Here is a 24,770-nt window from a genome sequence, read left to right on the forward strand (position 1 = left end):
TCACAAATTTTTAATTGAGAGACCATTACTCCAATTAAATTAAAGTTGAGGATCATTGCTACAGTTTTTTTTTAAAATTTTACATTTTAACTCAAGGGTAGGAGATGATCTACGCATTCATTCTTGATTTTCCTTTTTTTTTTCCTTCTAATAAAGAGGAAATTTTTAAAATGCTACATAGCATTGACGATGGAGAAATAAATTGCGGAGATTAAAAATAGAAAATCTAAACAGTTGCGAAAATCAAATTTGAACAGCTAAAACACTTACATTGAATGATACATAGCATAGAAACCACACCAGAACCCAACCGTCTCAGTTGTACACCTCTATTGCAAGGATAAATTCATCAAACACATTCATTTCAACCAAATCAATTAAAAATGAATTCCCGATTGATCTAAGTTTCGTGATCCAATAAGTAACGCTTAGCATGACTCGAAAATAGAAAACTTGGAAATCATAAAACATGAGATTTGGTGAATCCTGAGGCATAGTAGTTAGTGAGTGAGGATTTCCAAAGCCATGGAACCAATATTTGCAGGCGTATTCGTGCGTAATCATAGAATTGCTCTCCACATTAAACATTGCTTTGCTGAAAATCTCCTTCCCTTATCACTCTTGCCATTTTGGTGTTGATTGCGAGAGCAAGTGGCTACTGAGGTGGGATGTTAAACAAGATTATCTTTTAGGCTCCTAATTCGACAACCCTCACAAAAGTCTGCACTCACAACAAATAGTAGAGCCATTGTAGCAAGCACTTGTGATCTAAATATCAAAGACTACTATTAGTATCAAACACTTGTCCAAACTCACCATTGGGGTCGGAGGTTGAGTTAAGTCACACAATGAGCCAATAATACTTTGGTATCGAAATTACCATTCTCGGGAGTCAAACCTACGACCTCACATAAACAGGAGGAGAGAAATTCCACTAGATGTGTATAATGATATTTATACAACAAAAAACATGATCGCAAAAGGAAAACTTCAAATATTCACTTATAAACAAAGCATTCACAGGAAACGGGTGAACTACCAACTCTTTGCACGTCCGTCTTTCCAAACATAAGGAGGCACGGTCAAGAACCAAGTAATCTCCATGAATGTCTTCTGCAACTCTACGATCATCATCTACATATACAGATTCAAACCCACAGCTTTTGGGGGGTTTTCAATTATCATATCATCAAATTAATTGCAGATCAAAATCATTAAAAAAAAAATGGTTGCTGGCGAACCATAGCAAGTACCTAGTCATTATGTAGAGAGTGCATCTCTAACAAGCTATATGATTATCATGAGCATCATTAAAGTACTAGTGATATTTATGGACAACCCTTTTTTTTCTTTTGCTAATTTTGCAGATTGGAACTCAATAGTTCTGTAGAAGGCAGTTTCAGTCAATTGCAATATTTTCGATTAATATCATATTTAGATTTTAGTTACTTTCTCCTCTGTAATTTGTTCCTTTCTCTTGTGGTAATAACAAATGATTGCATTTCTCAGCAAGAAAATTAAGAAGATATTTTCTTTGCAAATATAACAAAAATAGGAGGCGTGACAGTATATACTATAACTTTGACTTCTTGAAGCAGTTAACTGTCTTCAGATTTCCTAATCTGTTGTCTAACTGGTCTTTCGAGCTTCATTTCGTGACAGTATATACTATAACTTTGACCAGTAGCAACTATGAGCCCCTAATTTTACAAATATATACCTCTAGTATAGGCAAGAGACAACGGAATTCAGATACAACAGACTGTATGTTTAACGCCTAACCAGACCTTAAAAAAATGGGAAATTGACAAGGCTGTGGATTGATGAAATATGCAAAATTCAACGAAAAGTACAACATACTCTAAGGTAAAAAAACTAAGGGTAAATTACACAGTAGCCCCTCAGGTTTTGAGGTTTATTACAACCTCATACAACAACTTTAAAACATTTCACTTTCATACCTCAAGTACTATTTTATTTCAATATAATACATCCGTTAGATTTTCCATCCATTAGTCCGTTAAATGCTGATGTGGCTGCCACATTTGTGCCACGTGGCTGCCAAATGTGTGCCATGTGGCAAAAAAAAATTTAATTTTTTTAAAAAAAACCTACATCTTCCAAATAAATTATAAAATAAAAAAAAAAAGAAAATTAAAACCCATCCATCTCCTCGCAACCCCCCCCCTCCCAAAACAAATCCAGATCCTTTTTCCCCCACCCCACCCACCCACCTCACAGAAACCTCATTCCTCTTCCTCACCCCCCTCCTCCTCTCCTCTTCTCCCCGAAGAAGAGGGAGGAAGAAAAGAAGAAGAAAAAAATTTGTCCCCAACCCCAGCGACACAGAAGAAGAAGAAGAAGAGGGTAATAAGAAAAAGAAGAGGGAGGAAGAAAAGAAAAAAAAAATAATAATTTGTCCCCCACCCCCCGCCCAGCGACCCACCTCCGGTCCCCCCTTTCGGCCCGGCGACCCTCCTCCCTCTTCTTCTTTTTCTCCTTCTTCTTCTTCCCCTCCACCCCTCCATCCATCCCCTCCACACCCCCCATCCCACCCCACCCCGACCTCCCCCGCAACCCCCCACCCCCACACAGAGCTGTCAGAGGCAATTTTCAAACCCCTAATTTACCAAAAAAACCATAAATTCGATCAATTTCACATACAATTCATAAACCCAATTCAAACAGATGCGCATTTGATAGAGAAAGTAGAGAGAGAGGAAGAGAGAGAGAGAGAGAGAGAGAGAGAGAGGGAGGAGGGCTCCCATGATGAAACTGGCCCAGTTGCCGAGCACCATCGTGCTCTTGGGTGGAGAAGGCAAGTGGGTCGTCGCGCGCCGGGGAGGGGGGGAAGGCAGGTGGGTCGTTCTTTGTTTTGGCTTTCTGGAACTCTGATTTTTCTTAGCAAAATGGTGAAGACCAAGAAATTGAAGAAATGGCAGTGCAGCGAAAGCCCCAGTTGGTGATGGGATTCGAAGAGAGGGAAAATGATAAATGGGAGAGAGGGAAGGCAGGTGGGTCGTCGAGGGAAGCAGGCGGTCGTCAGGGGTGGGAGGAGAGGGTAGTAGGTCGTGTGTAGGAGTGGGGGGAAGGGATTTTGTAAATGTGAGTTGAGTTGCAGAGAGATGAGGGGGTGGGATGTGGAGAAGGGGAAGGGGATCTGGGTTCGGGTTTTTGTGGGTTTTTTTTTTTTTTTTTTTTTTTTTTAATAATAGGGTTAATATTATAATATTGTTAATGTATAAAAAATTATTATTTTTGCCACGTGGCAGCCACATCAGCACAAATGTGGCAGCCACGTCAGCATTTAATAGACCATTGGATGGAAAATCTAACGGATGTGTTATTTTGAAATAAAATAGTACGTGAGGTATGAAAGTGAAATGTTTTAAAGATGTTGTATGAGGTTGTAATAAACCTCAAACTTGAGGGGTTTCTATGTAATTTACTCAAAAACCAAAGTTATGCAAAAAGATAAGATCTGGAATATTACGAGAATGGAAGTAGTAACATTCTGAAGAAGAAAAAAAACGGTGATGGTTGGCTTTGAAAAGTGAACTCACATTGTGTCACTAGGAGAAATAATGAGGTCACTGCAAACAACTTTCTTCTTCATTCTTTCCAAGTGTAGGGAGCACGGTCTACAACCAAATAGTCTCCTCGGATATCCTTCACAACTCGAATCTCGTCATCAAGGTACACAGTGTCAAACCTAAAAAGAACCAAATTCCTTTAATACCCAAAAACATAAAAGCTAAAACAAAGCAGCACCTCCCCAAGTATCACAAATACCGATTTGGGTTGATTAGAAAAACATTAGTATTGAAGCCTTAAAGAATGCAAAATGCACCTCAAATTAAAGCATCAGATTTCTGTAATGTCAAGTTGTATGCTGATATTCACGCAGATAGTATTGCCTGTCAGAGGTTTTGCTTTTCTATCATGCAAGGGTAAATACAACTAAACCAGGCCGTAAATTTTCTAATTTCTTTCTTTCTTTCTTACTAGTTTTGGTTAGTAATCAACTCAAGAGTTGAACCAGCAGTTTTCTTCAGGAGACATGATGAGTCTTCTGGAATAAACCACGTGTACAAAACAATGAACAAGATGCTACTATCAGGTGCATAACTTCCTTGTGACAGAAGATTCAGCCTGATCAATTACGAGTAAACAACCTATGGTCGTAAAGACCAAAGTTTAGACTGCTTTCTGTGGCATGATAAACCTAAATTCCAAGTTAATCACGCTATTAAAACCAAGCACCTAAAGAAAAGATGATCTTTAACAAGTAGTTTTCAAATTGCTCTACAAAACAAACAACTTGACTATTATAGTAAGCAGTAGTTTTCAACAGATGTCTGTTACTAAAGTTGAAAATTCAATGCTCCGGGGCCATTAGTCACACTATTCACCTATCTTTCAAGGTAGTATATTAATCCAGAAGTAGAAGCTAACTCTCTCAAAATAACAACATTCAGAAATTCAGCATCCATTAAAAAGGGCTCTAGCAACAAGAGGTAGGTTTCAAGCACTGGGAACGCTGATATGTTGCCTAGAGGAACAAGCAGGCACACTTCCTATATGATAAGAAAAGTGGACACCAAACAAAGCTCCTTTGTAATTGAATCCCAAATTACGGAGGAAGGCGACATCTTTTCCGAAGCAGCTCTATGTCACACCTCAAAACCCACAAATGAGAATTAAAAATAGAGCAAATCAAATAGGTACTACCTATCTTCTTTCAAAACTAGCAACTTCTGGGATTCAGACGTCAAGAATAAATTAAAAGGAAGTATCTTTCATGCAAAGAAACTTCATCAGAACAAGAGCAGTGATAAGAAGACTTATTGTTGGCACAAAGTACCAAGGAATTCCAATAACTGGAATTTGTACCAAAGTGATACGTTCCCCCTTCAGTAAGGAGTTCTTGGGTTTAAATCATGGAAGGTGAGGGATAGAACAGAATAAAGCTGTGCACCTCTAGGGCCTGTTATTATTTGTTTCAAATTTGGAAAAAAAAATACTGGAAAATGCGGATATATGTACACTCCCACACAATGTAGCAGAATGATTCACTTTGTCATTGAAATCAGAGGTCAGGATAACAAAGAATAGGTAACGTAAAATAAATAACCAAAGAAACATTTATCATTACATATCAAGTTCAAAACAAATAAAAACCAGTAACCAAAACAAGTGGAGACATACCATGGATAAAACTCACTTTACAAAGAAACTAATGAGACTGTAAAATCAGTTCATGCCTTCATGAGACCGGTGTCGAAGCTAACCATACGAGTGAAGTTCATAATAGTCGGTTTCAAGCTCAGAGATGAGGTGATAGAGGCAAACTATATGGCTGAAGTTCATAACTTTTCTAACCATACCAAGCAAAGCAGTAATGACTTGGGATTTTCTTAACATCAGAAAATAAAGCACTCACCAGCCCTGCCCGAACGGCGGCAATGGAATTTCCCAGCTTTTCCCTCTTAGAACTGCACTTGTAAATCTAACACAAACCAAACATCACCAATTGATCATACAATAAAATATAAATAAGTAAATACCAAAACAGAGAAAAATAAACACTTCCCAAACTTCCAAATTGTAATTCGAATCAAAATTCAACTTCAATACCAAATTCTAACACATACTTGAAATTAACCCTCTGATTTGAAGCGATGGCGATATCAGAGCGGACGAAGAAAACCCCATCCGGAGGAAAAGTGATGATATTGTTGAGCACCCTTTGCCCGACATCGATCACCTGCAAGACGTCGCCGGTTTGCGTGCCGAACAAGGAAGCTTTCTGGATGATGAAGAGCTGCTCCTTCTCCGTGGTCCAGAGCAGCCGCCATGTGGCCGAGAGGGAGCCGCCGGTGGTGACGCTGTCTCGGCCAAGATCAGCCAGGTCGTCGATGGCCTTGACGATGGAGGCGAGCTTTGTGGGGTTGTTCTGGGTCATGAGGCCGCGGTCCTGGTCGCCGATGAGGTTGAGGAGGCGTTGCTTGGCGAGCTGCGATTGGGCGGTGGGGGCGGAGCAGGTGATTTTAGCGGGGCGGGTGAAGTGGGGTTTGAGGGGGATGGCGCGGAACGGGAGGCACGTGGCCATTTGATTATGGGGGGAGAGGAGAGAGGGGGAATGATGGTGGCGTAGTGTTGAAGGTTTGAGTTATGGAGGTCATGGCTGGTAGTGGAAGTTGAATTTTGTGAACTGGATAATTGGGGATAATTGCCAAATATTCAAAAATAGAAATTCGTAAACAAAATTTACAAGTTAAATGATATGTCATTAGAAATGAAGAGTAAATTGTACAAATGGTCTCTTAACTTTAATCAAATTGGAGCAATGGTCTCTCAACTAAAAATCCATTACCTTTGGTCCCTCAACTTATCAAAACGTGCAGCTATGGTCCCTCAACTAAAAATCCATTACCATTGGTCCCTGAACTTTAATTCAAGTGGAGAAATGGTCCTTTAACTTTAACCCAATTGTAGCAATGGTCCTTCCAATATAACTCGTTTTAACAAATTTTTTGACATAGTTGACGAAAAGAACCATAATTATACACTTTGATGAGTTAAGGGACCCTAATTATATAAATAGTCATTCCAACATAGCTTATTTTGACAAAATTTTGACAAAATTGATGAAAATGACTATAGCTACACATTTTGATAAGTTGAGGGACCAATGGTAATGGATTTTTAGTTGAGGGACCATTGCTCCAATTTGATTAAAGTTGAGGGACCATTTGTACAATTTACTCTAGAAATGAATACGCGTTTAATTAATAATTTAATTATCAAATTTCATATCATTTAGTTTTCAAAATTTTAACGATTGAATGTTTCATTAAAATATTTCATTAAAAGAGTAATAGTGCCAAATGAGTATATATTTTCTAGAGGTTAATCTCTTGATATAGAGAGAAAATGTAAATAATTTTAAACTCTTATTCAACCACCACAAGAAACCACTAAAACCAATATTCTTGGAGTAAATATATCACAAATACGGGAAAATAAATTAGCATGGCATGAAATAATTTTAGATTTTTTTTTTTGATGAAAAATCAATATATTATTGAATTTCAAATAAGATTACATCATGGGGTGTGCTATCCACATATCTCTTTTTACTTCATACACATCCTCTGAATTTGTAGGCATTGGATCGACTAAATTAAACAAGATCAAGGGACATAAATTAACAAAGGATGTGTGAGAAGTATAAAAAGGTGTGTGGATATCAACCCCGTACATCATATCTTGATAGAGAAGGTCCTGGATAAGATTAGGAGGATCCTCGAACTCGATCGCTTGGCACCTAACAAGCAAAAATAGCATGTCATTCAATGAGTCGTAACTCAATTGGTTATAAACAAAAATTGTAATAATATTTTTATTTATAAGTGCGATGTCTTAGGTATGATTCTTGTAATAAAAAATTACTGAACTAAAAAATTATTAAAGTTGCCTCATTATGTGACTTAGCTAAAATTAATAACACTTATTATAAATATATGATTGTATTAAAAAAGAAATTTAATGTAGCAATGTTGTACAAAGTATGCAAAGATTATGCAAATACACTTTACCACAATACTATAAAACAATCATACGTATACACCATTGACACACCCCGACAAAGATCAAGGCATGCTGGCCGTCACGTGGGAGTGACGTAGCCATGTGCACAGTGCGGAAGCAATAATGAAAAGAAATATACGAATAATCAAAAACCAAATTACTAGAGTGCACCATTAAATAGGAAGTAATAGGAGTTAGTTACAAACGTAAACACTCCTAATCAGAGCATAATAAGTCTAGGTGCAGTCCAGTAGGACAAGTACTAGTTATACAGTACCAGGAATGTCCTACTATTATTTAGATAGGTCAGAACTGTCAACGTCCTCAAGCCATCAACAACAAACTTACTTAAAACCTGGAGGGGCGCAAAACAGAAAACGTGAGTGTGAAAAAACAAATGCTTTACAAAACCATTTCATTTATCAATATACTAACCCCTAACTGTAAAACATGTATAATTTTTCACATAATCAAGAAATAAGCATATACATAATATATACATATATGAAATCATATCAATTCAATTCATGCTTCACATAATTATATTCAAATGTATGCCATGCCAAGATATAATAGAATAAGCAATTCAGGTAAGAATAAATTCATAGAAATATGATATGTTAGCCGGAACCCATGTGTAGTCTGTACGACTGAATTCATAGCTCAAAAGTCAATCTAGCCAGAGTCACTACAATGACCTATACAGCAATATACTGCACATAAGTCGGAGCCACTAAAAAGGGGTCTGTACGACAAGATTGGGTGTAATATAATTATGCTCAATTTTACTCTCTCATAATAGCCGGGCAATAAATCGCTAGTCACCTACGAGTTGGAACCATAAATAAGGTATGTACGACAAGACTGTGCACTTAAGTTGGATCCAATATGAGCATATAGTGTGGGAGGTGACGTAAATAAACAGGCCTGTACTTCATATGTTTGGCAAAATCACAATCACCCTAGGTGAAGTTTTATGAGCTCAACATTATTCAATCACATATCACATCATCGATGATTCACATAACCAAACATAACTTACCTGAACTTACATGTGCCTCCACAGCACCACACACACACACATATATATATATATATATATATATATATATATATATGCAACCATGAAATGCATATTCAGAATATAAAAGCATTTGACATATTATTTCAAAGCATACTTTCCTTAAAAAATTCATTTCTGGGAAAAATATCAAGTATATAAATATATACTGAAAACAAAAACCCACTCACTGGTATGTCGAAGGGTCGTAGCCCCCGAGTATCCCGTGGATATGCTCTTCCTCGGGATAAGCCTCACCTATATGGGAATTAACTATAAAAATGTTATTTTAAAGCACATAGGCAAAAACTAGCTAATAAATTCTCATACAATGCACAATTTGGGTATATGAATATATCACAGTGACCCACACAACCTCAGGATCATTCCCAAATTTTCAAAATAATTTTCTGTTGGTGCCGGCCAAGGCACGGCAATACGCGTCGCTACGCGCAGGGGATCCTGACGGATTCTACAAACAACATCAGGAATATTCTGTTAAATCCTAACGGTAACCGTCATTCCTAACTGACGGCGTCAAAATATTTCGTCCAAACTAACGGAATATTCTGTCTTCGTCTCCGGCGAGTCGTCGGTCGCCGGAAAGCTGGGAAAATTTCTAATCGTCTATTCTCACTCGTTTTTCAACCATTTTCTTCGAAATTTGAACCAAATGAAAGCTTAGAGTGAGAAGAATGGCGTTATACCTATTTGAAGCTTCAAATCTCACGAAATCACGTTGGGGAAGCTTCGAAATTCCAACCAAACCTGCAACTCTTCGTTTTTCGCGATCTCGACGTCCAAATTCTTCCAACGAACTACCTCAAGCTTCCTTAGGACCTCCAAAAGTTCACTATGAGCTTAGAATTCCATGAAAACAACATATTTACCTGTGCATGAACAATGCACAAATCGAGGGTTAGGTTTCACGGGGTTTTCGAAGGTTTTAGGTTCTGAAGCTTGTACCAATGGATTCTTGAGGTCACAAGGAACACAAAAATGCTTACCTTGGTTTCGATTTGCAAGGTTTGGGATGGTTTCTGGGTTGCCCGTACAAAAATTCCGAGAGGGAGAGAGAGAGAAGTCCACGGGAGAGAGAGAGAGAAGGTATGTGTGTGGTCCAAAAGCCACCAATCAAAACCAACCATTCCCTTACTTCCAATTGGGTCCAAAAACTTAGGAAAAATAATAAATGGGTCCAAATCCAACTTAAATCACACAATACACTTTAATGTCCAAGAGTAAAATTATCAATTCACGTCATCGAAAATTAATTATTCGGGACGAGCTGTGACAATCTCCCCACCTTATAAAATTTCATCCTCGAAATTACATACAACCACTACATCCACTAATAATCATAAAACAAGCATGGATACATCTCTCTCATTCGATTCTCTGTCTCCCAAGTAGCTTCTTCTACTGAATGATTTCTCCATAATACTTTCACCAGCACACGATCTTGTTCCTCAGTTCATTATCCTTCCAATCCAACAGAGTCACTGGTTCCTCATCATAAGTCAAATCCGGATTAATTTCCAAAGGTTGAGGAGGAATCACATGTGAAGGATCTGAAACATAATGTCAAAGCATCAAAACATGAAATACATCGTGCACCTTTGACAACTCTGGAGGCAACTCAAGCCTGTAAGTAACCTCACCGACTCGCTTGGTGATCATACATGGTCCAATGTACCTAGGACTCAACTTTCCTTTCTTTCCAAATCGTACAACACCTTTCCAAGTTGATAGCTTCAGAAATACCCAATCACTTTCATTATACTTCCGATCAGTGGCATGCTTGTCTGCTAAGCTCTTTTGTCGATCTTGGGCCGCTTTCAGGTTACACTTTATTACTTGAACATTTTGAGTAGTCACATCCACAATCTCAGGGCCCACTAAAACTCTTTCGCCAACCTCTAACCAACACAGAGGCGTACGACAAGATTTCCCATAAAGTGCCTCAAATGATGCCATACCAGTACTCGAATGATAATTGTTGTTGTAGGCGAACTCCATCAAATCCAAACAATCATGCCAACTATCTCCAAATTGTAGCACTGAAGATCTCAACATATCCTTTAATGTCTAAATAGTTCTCTCATATTGTCCATCTGTCTGATGGTGATATGCCGTACTATAAAGCAATCTCGTACCAAGAGCTTTCTGGAATGCTATCCAGAACTTAGAAGTAAATCTGGGATCCCGATCCTAGATAATATTAATTGGCACACCATGATACTTCACAATCTGCGACATAAATAACTTAGCTAATCGGCTTAACGAATACTTCTCTCTCACTGGAATAAAATGTGCTGATTTCGTTATTGGCACACCTACTCACATATTCGGCAATTTCTCTTTTCATACCTAGCCAATAATAAAATGGTCTAATGGTGTGATACATCTTAGTGCCTCCTGGATGCATCGCATATGCCGAAATATGTGCTTCATCCAAAATTTCTTTCTTTAACTCTGCATTATTTGGCACATACATTCTACTTTCCTGCATAAGCATACCATCAGATTCTCAAATCCCGAAATCTTTATTTTTGCCTTGATTTCTTGCTTGAATTATTTCCTGGGTCTCTTCATCAATCATCTGAGCCTCGAGCACACGATCAATTAAAATTGGCCTGACTTGAAAATTAGCAAGCAAAGCTTCTTCTCGATCTTCCATTCCTAACTCCACTTCAGTGGACCTCAAATCTGCTAGAAGAGGAACATGACAATCATAGATGGCATTAAGTCTAGCTGGAGTCTTTCTACTAAGTGCATCCGCCACTGCATTTGCACGACCAAGATGATACTTAATCGTGCAATCATAGTCACTAAGTAACTCAATCCACCTCCACTATCGAAGATTAAGATCTCTCTGAGTAAACAAATACTGAAGACTCTTATGATCTGTGAAGGTCTTACATTTCTCACCATAAAGATAATGTCTCCAAATCTTCAAAGCAAATATGATAGTTGCTAATTCCAAATCATGTGTAAGGTAATTATTCTCATGAGGTTTCAACTGTCTCGAAGAATAAGCAATCACCCTACCATATTGCATTAATACACAACCCAAACCATTCAGAGAAGCATCACTATAAACCTCATAATTACCGCTATCATCTGGAAACGCTAGAACAGGAGCATGAGTGAGATAGTACTTCAACTACTAGAAACTTTGCTCACATTTATTATCCCACTCAAACTTAACATCCTTTCGAGTCAACCTTGTCAATGGCAGAGCAATCACTGAAAAATCCTTAACGAACCGTCTATAATAGCCTGCTAAGCCAAGAAAACTCCGTACCTCGATGACGGTTTGAGGTTGTTCCCAATTCTCCACAGCTGCCACTTTCTGAGAATCCACTTGAATGCCTTGAGAAGAAACGACATGTCCCAAAAATGCTACTTGATTCAACCAAAATTCACATTTGCTAAACTTAGCATATAGTTGGTGTTCTCTCAAATTGATCAACACCAACTTCAGATGTCTAACATGTTCAGCCTTAGACTTAGAGTATACCAGAATATCGTCAATAAAGACAATAACATACCTGTCCAAATATTGTTGGAATACTCGATTCATCAAACCCATAAAAGATGTTGGTGCATTAGTTAACCCGAATGGCATCACAAGAAACTCATAGTGACCATATCGAGTCCTGAATGCAGTTTTAGGGACATCTTCATTTTTAATCTTCAACTGATAGTATCCCAACCTCAAGTCAATCTTAGAAAATACATAGGCACCTCTGAGTTAATCAAATAAATCATCTATACGAGGCAATGGATAACGGTTTTTAATAGTTACCCGATTCAATTGCCTGTAATTAATGCATAGCCTCAAAGTTCCATCTTTCTTCCTCACAAATAAAACTGGAGCTCCCCAAGGTGAAGTACTCGGCTGAATAAAACCTTTATCCACTAACTCTTGTAACTGCACTTTCAATTCTCTTAATTCAGCAGGAGCCATTTTGTAAGGAGTCAAAGATATAGGATTCGTACTTGGAAGCAGATCAATAACAAACTCCACCTCTCTATCTGGTGGAAATCCAGGCAAATCCTCAGGGAATACATCCGAAAAATATCTGACCACACGAACATACTCCACACTACTAGGACCATCATCATTCAACACCACATGAGCCAAATATCCCTGACAACCCTTCGACAACAATCTCTTTGCTTTCATGGCTGAAATAATACCATGCCTTACCCTACTAGGCTCTCCTACAAATGTAACTTCAGGTAATCCAGGACAATGAAATGTAACTGTCTTCCCATAACAATCTATCTTGGCACGATTATAGTGCAACCAATTAGTGCTCAAAATCACATGAAAATCCATAATATCCAACGACATAAGATTAGCTGGTATAATAATATCATCTACTATCACTAGACATCCTGGATATACCCGATCCACAAAACATCTATCCCCTCAAGGCATAGAAAATTCTAAATTATATCCTAGAGGTGTAGGATGAGGTTGTGTCACTTGAGCAAATGTATGAGAAATAACAGAATGTGTAGCACCACAGTCAATCAATACTCTAGCAAAATGACCAAGAACATTTAATGTACCCATTATTGAATCTGGATTATTCTGGGCATCTTGCAGTGACATGTTGTGGATACACCCCTGATTCTACTGTTGTCCACCGCGACCTCTGTTGGCATGAATACCACGTCCCTGCCTCTGCTGACCCGCCTGCCTCGAAGATCCTGCACTACTAGCAGCAATCTTTCCCTGCTGGGGCTGTCCCCCTTGGTACCATTGAGATCCACCGGCTGAATGTGGCTGATAAGATGTAGATCCTCCCTGATACTGAGGATACCCACTCTGATACTGAGGATCCTGAGAGTACTGCTGTTGTCCTGATGTGTAGGGAGAGGCGTCGCCCTGGTAATGGTAGGCACCTCCTTGTCCTGTCTGATTGTAACCACCAAATCCTGAAGCTTACTGGGTCGGTACAGGTGGTAAGAAGGAAGGCTGCTGTCTGCTGACTCTGAGGGCTTTGAGCAGCCCTATGACCCATCTGACCACAAGTGAAGCATCCACTGTTGCATTTCCTACACTCCCCAAAATGCCTAATATTACATCTACGACATAAGGGAGCACCGGATAACCACCAAAATTTCTCTACCTCTGGAACCTCGAACTTCCAGTGAATCTACCACCTCTCCTTTGCATATTAGTAATCAATCCTCCGCTAGAAGAGCTGGAACTACCACCACTCCTCTTAAAGTTCTGGGTCTTGCGGGGTCCCTAAAATGCTTGCCCTTTTCCTTTGTCATCTCGTCTTTGGCCCCCATTCTTGCCTTCCTCATCCTCACTTTCACTGGGCATGTTTTTTGAGTCCTCAATCCTCAGTAAAATCTCATAAAACTCCTGGTATGTCGCACAGTGAGTCGATGTCGCTATGGAACACCATTTCTTCTTAGTACCCAAACTGAAACGGCAAAGCATCTCCACCGGATTAGCAGCAACCTCCGGATCATATCTCGACAGATCAGTAAACATCCTGTAATACTCATTAGTGAACATCTTTCCTTGCTTCAGATGAGTAAACTCTTGTTTCTTACGATCGATATACGCAGGAGGAATGAACCAAACAGCTCCTTAAACACTCCCCAATCCACAATCTCTACTGGGGTCAACTGGTAAGACTCCTGTCTCCACCAGGATGCAGGATGTTCTCCCAAAAACCAGGTAGTCGTCTCGACCCACCTATCAGGAGAAAGATTCCCCTGACTCTGCATCACCTGAAAGGTCTTCTCCATATGATTCAACCATTTTTCTGCCCCCTCATGACCTTCATTTCCAATGAAGTGAGTCAACTTCAGATTATAAACTGTCTCAAGAGGTGTCCTCTAGGGAGTACATAATGCATTATGAATGGTAGAAACTATAACTTCCTTTAATTGAGCAATATCAGGGAAACTAGATTCAGCTGATTGACGGAGCTCTCTACGAGGCGGCATAGTTCTAACATAAGACATCACAAGGATTAGAATATTCAAGAATTATACAGAACTGCTAAACCTAGGCTCTGATACCAAACTGACACACCCCGACAGAGATCAACGCATGATGGCCGTCACGTGGGAGTGACGGAGCCATGTGCACAGTGGGGAAGCAATAATGAAAAAAAAAATATACGAATAATCAAAAACCAAATTACTAGAATGCACTACTAAACAGTAAGTGATAGGAGTTCGTTACAAACGTAAACACTCATAATCAGAGCATAATAAGTCTAGGTGTAGTCCAGTAGGACAAGTACTAGTTATCCAGTACCAGGAATGTCCTACTATTATTTAGATAGGTCAGAACTGCCGACGTCCTCAAGCCACCAACAGCAAGCTTACTTAAAACCTGGAAGGGCGCAAAACAGAAAACATAAGTGGGCAAAAACAAATTCTTTACAAAACCATTTCATTTATCAATATACTAACCCTTCGCTGTAAAACATGTATAATTTTTCCCAGAATCAAGATATAAGCATATACATAATATATACATATATGAAATCATATCAATTCAATTCATGCTTCACATAATTATATTCAAATGTATGACATGCCAAGATATAACAGAATAAGCAATTCAGGTAAGAATAAATTCATAGAAATATGATATGTTAGCCGGAACCCCTGTGGTAGTCTGTATAGCTGAATTCATAGCTCAAAAGTCAATCTAGCCGGAGTCACTACAATGACCTATATGGCAATATACTGCACATAAGTCGGAACCACTAAAAAAGGGTCTGTATGACAAGACTGTGCACTTAAGTTGGATCCAATATAAGCATATAGTGCGGGAGGTGACGTAAATAAACAGGCATGTACTTCATATCTTTGGCTAAATCACAGTCACCCTAGGTGCAGTTTTATGAGCTCAACATTATTCAATCACATATCACATCATCGATGATTCACATAACCAAACATAACTTACTTGAACTTACCTATGCCTCCACAGCACCACATTTATATATTTATGCAACCATGAAATGCATATTCAAAATATAAAAGCATTTGACATATTATTTCAAAGCATACTCTCCTTAAAAAATACATTTCTGGGAAATATATCAAGTATATAAATATATACTGAAAACAAAAGCCCACTCACCAGTATGTCAAAGGGTCGTAGCCCCCGAGTCACCCGTGGATACGCTCGTCCTCGGGATAAGCCTCACCTATATGCGAATTAACTATAAAAATGTTATTTTAAAGCACATAGGCAAAAACTGGCTAATAACTTCTCATACAATGCTCAATTTGGGTATATGAATATACCACAGTGACCTACACAACCTCAGGATCATCCCCAAATTTTCAAAATAATTTTCTGACCCCACACGCGCCAGCCAAGGCACGGCAATACGCTCTGCCATGCGCAGGGGATCCTGACGGATTCTACAAACGGCGTCAGGAATATTCCGTTAAATCCTAACGGTAACCGCCATTCCTAACTGACGGTGTTAGAATATTCCATCCAAACTGACAGAATATTCTATCTTCGTCTCCGGCGAGTCGCTAGTCGTCGGAAAGCTGGGAAAATTTCTAATCGTCTATTCTCACTTGTTTTTCAACCATTTTCTTTGAGATTTGAACCAAATGAAAGCTTAGAGTGAGAAGAACGGCGTTATACCTATTTGAAGCTTCAAATCTCACAAAATCAGGTCGGGGAAGCTTCGAAATTCTGACTAAACCTGCAACTCTTCGTTTTTCGCAATCCTGACGTCCAAATTCTTCTAACGAATTACCCTGAGCTTTCGTAGGACCTCCTAAAGCTCACTATGAGCTTAGAATTCCCTGAAAACAACATATTTACGTGTGCATGAACAATGCACAAATCGAGGGTTACGTTTCACGGGGTTTTCGAAGGTTTCAGGTTCTAAAACTTGTACCAATAGATTCCTGAGGTCACAAGGAACACAAAAATGCTTACCTTGGTTTCGATTTGCAAGGTTTGGGATGGTTTATGGGTTGCCCGTACGAAAATGCCGAGAGGGAGAGAGAGAGAAGTCCACGGGAGAGAGAGAGAAAAAAGGTATGTGTGTGGTCCAAAAGCCACCAATCAAAACCAACCATTCCCTTACTTCCAATTGGGTTCAAAAACTTAGGGAAAATAATAAATGGATCCAAATCCAACTTAAATCACACAATACACTTTAACGTCCAAGAGTAAAATTGTCATTTCACGTCATCGAAAGTTAATTATTCGGGACGGGTTGTGACACCATGGTGTAGTTCACTCCCCAATTCTCCTCCCCTAACAACTATGGAACCCTCTGCTGTACTTAAAAAGTATGCGAAGATCATGTGAAGATAATGTAGTTGAATGCACAATGATGTCAATTTGAATCTTAGGCCCTCCAGGTCAATTGATCAAATTAAGTTAATTGCCCAAATCCAATCACATTTAATTTGATCAATTATGAATGGCTTGGGGGATTTATTATTTTAAAAGATTACGTAATTGGATTACTAGCTAAATGACACACCTCGATCTGAATTAGGGCATGCTGGTCGTCATGTGAGGGTGACGTAGCTATGTGCACAGTGCAGAAACAATAATGATAATAGAGAATACGAATAAATGAAAACCAACTCATAAGAGTACTAGTTAAGACAAGTGCTGGAATATGTGTGAATACACAATCAGAGCGTAAGTAGCCTAAGTTCAGTCCAGAAAATAAGTACTAATTAAACAACACCCAAAAATGCCCTACATTTATGATAGTCTGTCAGAACCTCCACTAATCCTCGTGAGCCACCAACGAACAAGCTTATCTAAAACCTGGAGGGGCGCAAAACAGAAAGTGTAAGTGGGAAAAAATAAGGCTTTTCAAAACCATTTCATTATCAAATGCTCTAACCCCTCACCGTAAAACATGTATAATTTTCCCATAAATAGAATATATATATATATATACACACACACACATACACACACATTCAATTCATGCTTCACATCCATATTCATAAGTATGCCATGCCAAAATATATAACAGAATAAGTAACTCAGGTGAAAATAAATTCATGGAAAAATAACATATTAGCCGGAACCTTTGCAGATATCTGTACAGCTGAATTCATAACTCATTAGTCAATCTAGCCGGAATCACTACAAGTGACCTATACGGCACTACACTGCACATGAGTCGGAACCACTATAATGGTCTGTACGACAAAACTGGGTGTAATATAATTATGCTCATTACTACGTTCTCATTATAGCTATGTGATAAATTGCTAGTCACCTACGAGTCGGAACCACCTATAATGGTCTGTACGACAAGACTGTGCACCTAAATTGGATCCAATGTGAGCATATGGTGTGGAAGGTGACATTATATACAGGCCTGTGCCATATCTCTGGCTAAATCACTAACACCGGGGTGCAGGTTTATGAGCTCAATGTTTCTCAATTAATCACAACCGTTATTCACATTCACAATTCATAAACTCACCTGGGGTTTACTTGAGCGTCCACAGCACCACAATTATATATATATATGCAAACATCATATGCATATTCTAAATGTAAAACATTTGGCATGGCAATTTAAATCATAACTCATTTACATGCATTTTCTGGGAAAGATACCAAGCATATACATATATACTTAAAACCAAAAGCCCACTCATTGGTATGTTGAAGGGTCATAGTCCCCGAGCCGCCCTTGACTGCGTTCGTCCTCGGGATAGGTCTCACTTATATGCGAAATCACTGAATAAACGTTATTTAAAGCACATAGACAAAATTAGTTAATAACTTCTCATACATTGCTCAAATGGGATGTTTGAATATACCAACGTGATCTACACAACCTCACGAACATTCCCATATTTTTAGAAAAAATTTCTGACCACCCACGCGTCATCATGCGCTGGCCAAGGTATGGCCAGACGCACCGCCCACGCGCGGGCACGTGCCAGGCACACTGACAGTAACCCTAACGGCATTAGGGAATATTTCGTTAAATAATAGCATATACCGTTAAAACTAACCTGATGCTGTTAGAATATTCCGTCAAAGTTGACGGAATATTCGCTCGTCTTCTTCCTTCGACTCGGGTGACCGTTGCCGTTACCGAAAAATTGGAAATTCGAAAAATACCTATTAACTTCTTCATTTTTGCACCAAAACTCATAAACCTTATACCAAATTGAAGCTTACAACGAGTAGAACACATTCTTACCAATTGCAAGCTCTAAAAATCACAGAATCATGCTGGAAAATTCTTTGATAATCCTGCCAAATTGCAACTCGTCGAAACTAGGTCTCCCAACATCCAAATTGCTTGGTTTTTCTTCTCCGAGCTTTGTAAGGACGTTCTAAAGCTTCCTACAAGCTTAAAATCTCCTGAAACATTCATAATTATGACCACATGAACAATACTCAAATTGAGGGTGATGGTTTCTTGGGGTTTTGAGGGTTTCACGATCTAAAAATGGCATATATGAACTCAGAGACTTACAAGGAGTTCGAATCTTACCTTCTTGACGTCGATCCGTGCGTATATGGTTGGTTCCAAAGTTCGTCCGTAAAATTGTACGGATTTTCAGAAAATTCTGAAAGGGAGGAGAGGGAGAGAGCACGGGTGTGGTGTGTGGGTGTGTTATGTGGTCCTAGTTTGTCCCCAACAAACCAAACAAAACACTTAAGTCTTAAGTATTCCAAAACTTAGGAAAAATTAAGAATGAAACCGCAACCAACATATCACGCACCATAAGGTTCAAGGGTATAATTGTAATTTCATGCCGTCGAAAATAATACTCCGGGACGGGCTGTGACACTAAATATTAAAAATATTAGGGGAAATGCAATTCAATTTAATCTGCATTAATTTTTTTAATATAATTGATATCTTAAGCTAATGTACACTAATATTGCATTTGGATGAGTAAATTAAGATTACTACGAAATCAATGGGAGTATAAAAACATCTCTATATACAAAGTCAACATCCTAAAATGGTGAAACTTTCAATATATCAAAAATGTCAATTCCCGCTTAAAACTCTTGAAAATGACAATTTAATTAAGAAAGACAAAATAGTAAAAATGCCTCATCCCACGTTTTACTTTTTTCTCCACGTATGGAAGTAGCTTTGCTAATTATTTTTCTATTGAATTTTTTGAATCATATATTCTAAATTTAAGTTTTTTTCAAAAATAAAATAAAAGAGCAAATTGCCACACCCCGACCTAGATCGAGGCATGATGACCGTCACGTGAGGGTGGCGTAGCCATGTACACAATGCGGAAGCAATATTGAAATAAGAAATACGAATAATAAAAAACCAAACCAACTATAGCATTAGATGAGATAAGGTGCAAGTGCGATATTAAGTGTGATTGCACAACCAGAGCATAAGTAGCCTAAGTGCAGTCCAACAGGATGAATACTAATTATACAAAACCCAAAGATGATCCTACATTGGTGATAATCTATTAGAGCTGCCGTGAGTTCCTCAAGAGCCACCAACAAGCACTCATACCTAAAACCTGAAGGGGCACAAAACAGAAAGTGTGAGTGGGCAAAAACAAAGCTTTTCAAAACCATTTCATTTATCAAAAGTTTGAACTCATTGCCGTAAAACCTGTATAATTTCCCAGAAAATAGAATATATACATATCTCAAAACCATGCACAGAATAGTAATATTCAAAAGTATACCATGCCAAATATCTCAAAATAACTGAATAAGTAACTCAGGTGAATTAACTCATGAGAAATAACATATCAACCGGATCCACCTAAAGTGGCCTGTACGGCTGAATCTATAGCTAAATAAGTATGCCTGCACACTAGTCGGAACCACCTATAGTGGTCTATACGACATGATTGGGTGTAAATAAATGTACTCAAGTGACTGTGCGAATAATCGTGGGTCATCTACGAGTCGGAACCACCTATAATGGTCTGTACGACAAGACTGAGCACCTAACTTGGATCCAAGGTGAGCGTATGGTGCGGGAGGTGAACATCACGTGAAGGACTGTGCCCTAACCACGAGCGGGAGCACTAACACCGGGGTGCAGGTTTATGAGTTCTCAACACCTCATGTGCCGCCCACGGGCAGGCACGTGCCTGGCACACTAACGGATTCCCTAACGGCGTTAGGGAATATTCTGTTAAATAAAAGCATATGTCGTTAAAGATACCTGACGCAGTTAGTAAATTCCATCAACTTTGACAGAATATTCTCCTCCTTCTTCCTTGGTTCGTCGAAGTTCGACGCTGGTCACCGCTGCGACTGCTGGTTTCTGGAAAAACTTTAAAGCTTAATTTCTCACTCATTTCTCAACCAAAATCCATGAAATTTGTACCAAAATGAAGCTTAGGATGAAAGGAACAAGTTCATACCACTTAAGAGTCCTAAAACAAACGAAAAGTCACTAGAGAATCCTTCGATATTCCGGTCACCCCTGCAACTCGCCAAACCCAAGCTTCCAGACGTCTAAAACCTTCCAAAATTCTTCTAAAAGCTTCGTGAAGATGGTTTAAGACTTCTAAGAAGCTCAAAACTTCAAGAAACACTCGCGATCATGACTGAGCTACTATGCACCACATCCGAGGTTTTTGGTTATCAGGTTTTCGAGGGCCTCAAGTCCAACCAAAACTACTACTCGACTCTTGAGCTTAAAAGAATCACGAAACTAACATCCACAACCTCGATCCGCGACTGGTTGAGGGTGGATGGTGAATGGCCGTACGATTGTACAGACAAAGAGAGAGATTTCGAGGGAGATAGAAAGAGAGATAAAAGGTTGCATGTGTGGGTGTGTGTGTGTCCGGATTGGGCACCCATAAAAAAAAACTTAAGTCCTAATTGAGTCCAAAAATTAGAAAATGGATTTAATTGGTCAAAATATTAAGCTCAATCACACAACACAACTCAACGTTCAAAGGTAATATAGACATTTCACACTATCGAAAATATATTTCGGGACGGGCTGTCACAACCTACCCCCTTTAGGAAAATTTTGTCTTGAAATTTCACACATTAAAATAAAACCCACTAATAACCATAGAATAAGCATGGATACATCTCTCTCATACAATCCTCCGTCTCCCAGGTGGCTTCCTCCACTAAGTGATTTCTCCACAAAACTTTCACCAAGCGCACGGTCTTATTCCTCAAAACCTTATATTTCCAATCCAAAATCGTCACTGGTTCCTCATCATAAGTCAAATTTAGATTAATTTCCAACGGTTGAGGAGGTATCACATGTGATGGATCTAAAACATAATGACGAATCATGGAAACATGGAACACATTGTGCACTTTAGATAACTCTAGAGGCAACTCAAGCCTGTAAGCAACTTCACCGACTCTCTCGGTGATTTGATATGGTCCGATGTACCTAGGACTTAGCTTACCCTTTTTCCCGAATTGCACTACACCTCTCCACGATGATAGCTTCAAAAACACCCAATCACCTATTTTATACACCCGTTCAGTGGCATGCTTGTCTGCTAGACTCTTTTGCCGATCCTGGGCCGTTTTCAGGTTATATTTAATTACCTGAATATTTTGAGTAGTCTCGTCCATAATCTCAGGGCCCACCAAAAGTCTTTCACCAACCTCTGACCAACGTAAGGGTGTACGACAAGATTTTCCATAAAGTGCCTCAAAAGGCGTCGCCAAACTGAAATACCGAAGATCTTAGCATATCTTCTAACGTCTGAATAGTCCTTTCAGATTGTCCGTCTATCTGGGGATGATATGCTGTACTATACAGTAACCTCGAACTAAGAGCCTCCTGGGATGCCACCCAGAATTTAGAAGTGAATCTAGGATCCCGATATGAGATAATACTAACCGGAACTCCATGGTACCTAAACAATCTTCGATATGAACAATTCAGCTAATCGGCTTAAAGAATATTTCTCCCCCACTAGAATAAAATGCGCTAACTTAATAAGCAGATCAACTATCACCCAAATTTCATCATAACCATTTCGTGTACGAGGAAGCTTGTACCCAAAGTCCACTGTGGAACGGGAAGTGGTTGCATCAACTTATATGGCTTTTTCCTTTCAACTTTGACCTGCTGACAAATAGCACACATACTCACATACTCAGCAATTTCTCTTTTCATACCCGTCCAATAATAAATGGTCGAATGGTATGATACATTTTAGTACCTCCAAGATGCATTGCATAAGCCGAACAGTGCGCTTCCTCCAAAATTTCTTTCTTTAATTCCACATTATTCGGTACGTACATTTTGTTCTCCTGCATAAACATGCCTTCAGTCTCCCGAATTCTGAGATATTTCTTTTTCCCATCATTTCTTGTCTTAATTAATTCCTGGATTTCTTCATCATTCATTTGAGCCTCGAGTACTCGATCAATTAATATTGGCCTAACTTGAAAATTTGCAAGTAAGGCTTTCTCATGTTCCTCTACTCCTAACTTCACTCAAGTGGACCTCAAATCCGCCAGAAGAGGAACATGACAAGCATATACAACATTAATTCTCACTTGAGGCTCCCTACTAAGTGCATCCGCCACCACATTTACAAGACCAGGGTGATACTCAATTGAGTAATCATAATCACTAAGCAATTCAATCCACCTTCGGTGTCGAAAATTAAGATCCCTCTGAGTGACAAGATATTGAAGACTTTTATGATCCGTAAAGATTTTACATTTCTCGCCATAAAGATAATGTCTCCAAATCTTCAAAGCAAAGACGATAGCTATTAGCTCAAGATCATGAGTAGGATAATTCATCTCATACGGCTTCAATTGTCATGATGCATAAGCAATCGCCCTACCATGATGCATCAACACATAACCTAGACCATTCAAGGAAGCATCATTATAGATCTCTAAATTACCACTATCATCTGGAAGCGCCAAAACAGGTGCATGAGTGAGACAATATTTCAACTGCTGGAAACTCTGCTCACAATTATCATCCCACTCATACTTAACATCATTCCTGGTTAACCTCGTCAGTGGTAATGCAATAACTGAAAATTCCTTAACAAACCGTTTATAATAACCAGCTAGACCAAGAAAACTCTGTACCTCAATGACGGTTAGTGGTTGCTCATAATTCTCAACAGCTGCCACTTTTTGAGAATCCACATGAATACCTTAAGCAGATATGACATGTCCCAGAAATGCCATTTGATCCAGCCAAAATTGGCATTTGCTAAATTTAGCGTACAACTGATGTTCCCTTAATTTCTTCAACACCAAAGTAAGATATCGAACATGCTCTAATTTAGACTTAGAGTATACCAGAATATCATCAATGAAAACAATGACAAACCTGTCTAGATATTGTTGGAATACTCAATTCATCAAATCCATAAAAGTTGCAGGTGCATTAGTTAACCCGAATGGCATCACGAGAAACTCATAATGACCATATGGGTCCTAAAAGCTGTCTTAGGAACTAGACCTCAAATCAATCTTAGAAAACACACAGGCGCCTCGAAGCTGATCAAATAAATCATCTATACGCGGCAATGGATAACGGTTTTTAATCGTTACCCAATTCAATTGCCTATAATCAATACATAGCCTTAAAGTCTCATCTTTCGTCCTCATAAATAACACTGGATCTCCCCAGGTACTAGGCTGAAAAAACCTTTATCAACTAATTCCTGCAACTGAATCTTCAATTCCCTCAATTCAGCAGGAGTCATTCGATAAGGAGTTTAAAGATATATGATCTGTACTTGGAAGTAAATCAATAGTGAACTTCACATCTCGGTCTGGCGGTAATCTAGGTAAATCATCAGGGAACACATCAGGAAAATGCCTGACTACTCGTACATCTTCCACATTGCTAGGTACATTATCATTCAGCACTACATCAGCCAAATATCCTGACAACCTTTCTCTAACAACTTTTTAGCTCTTATGGCAGTAATAACACCATGCCTCACCCCACTGTGCTCGCCCACAAAAGTAACCTCAAGTAATCCAGGACGATGAAAAGTAACTGTTTTCTCGTAACAATCTATATTGGCACGATTGTAATGCAACCAATATGTGCCCAAAATCACATCAAAATCCACAATATCTAACGGGATGAGATTAGCTGGCATAACTACATCCTCCACTAACACG

General features: G+C 38.9%; 2 protein-coding genes across 3 annotated transcripts; both read right to left on the reverse strand.

Annotated features, from left to right (window-relative positions):
• Positions 1-849: 849 nt before the first annotated feature.
• Positions 850-6,241, reverse strand: LOC103439026 (probable plastid-lipid-associated protein 11, chloroplastic). 2 transcript variants are annotated; one of them, XM_029105608.2, is made up of 4 exons: positions 5,655-6,241; positions 5,444-5,509; positions 3,564-3,712; positions 850-1,134 (listed from the first exon to the last, which is right to left on the reverse strand). In XM_029105608.2, exons 1-3 carry the CDS (start codon positions 6,110-6,112, stop codon positions 3,613-3,615), a joined length of 624 nt encoding a protein of 207 aa, XP_028961441.2. In that variant the 5' UTR covers positions 6,113-6,241; the 3' UTR covers positions 850-1,134; positions 3,564-3,612. The 2 variants fall into 2 exon arrangements, with proteins under 2 accessions (XP_028961441.2, XP_028961440.2); XM_029105607.2 differs by having other exon boundaries at positions 850-1,160.
• Positions 6,242-21,695: 15,454 nt separating this feature from the next.
• LOC139197712 (uncharacterized) lies at positions 21,696-23,417 on the reverse strand. The gene is made up of 5 exons (XM_070825662.1): positions 23,166-23,417; positions 22,619-22,728; positions 22,424-22,516; positions 22,203-22,326; positions 21,696-22,097 (listed from the first exon to the last, which is right to left on the reverse strand). Exons 1-5 carry the CDS (start codon positions 23,415-23,417, stop codon positions 21,696-21,698), a joined length of 981 nt encoding a protein of 326 aa, XP_070681763.1.
• Between the last annotated feature and the right edge of the window lie 1,353 nt (positions 23,418-24,770).

Source organism: Malus domestica, chromosome 07 (genome assembly GCF_042453785.1).
Source record: "Malus domestica chromosome 07, GDT2T_hap1".
NCBI classification, from domain to species: Eukaryota; Viridiplantae; Streptophyta; class Magnoliopsida; order Rosales; family Rosaceae; genus Malus; species Malus domestica.

Coding starts and splice junctions, on each gene's coding strand:
- LOC139197712 (XM_070825662.1), bottom strand. CDS start 23,417: ATGAATTATCCTACTCATGATCTTGAGCTAATAGCTATCGTCTTTGCT. Junction 22,729..23,165: donor CACTTAGTAGGGAGCCTCAA/GTGAGAATTAAT, acceptor ATTTGTCAGCAG/GTCAAAGTTGAAAGGAAAAA. Junction 22,517..22,618: donor ATGGTTATGATGAAATTTGG/GTGATAGTTGAT, acceptor AAGATTGTTTAG/GTACCATGGAGTTCCGGTTA.
- LOC103439026 (XM_029105608.2), bottom strand. CDS start 6,112: ATGGCCACGTGCCTCCCGTTCCGCGCCATCCCCCTCAAACCCCACTTC. Junction 5,510..5,654: donor AATCAGAGGGTTAATTTCAA/GTATGTGTTAGA, acceptor GGTTTGTGTTAG/ATTTACAAGTGCAGTTCTAA. Junction 3,713..5,443: donor CCGCCGTTCGGGCAGGGCTG/GTGAGTGCTTTA, acceptor GGTTCTTTTTAG/GTTTGACACTGTGTACCTTG.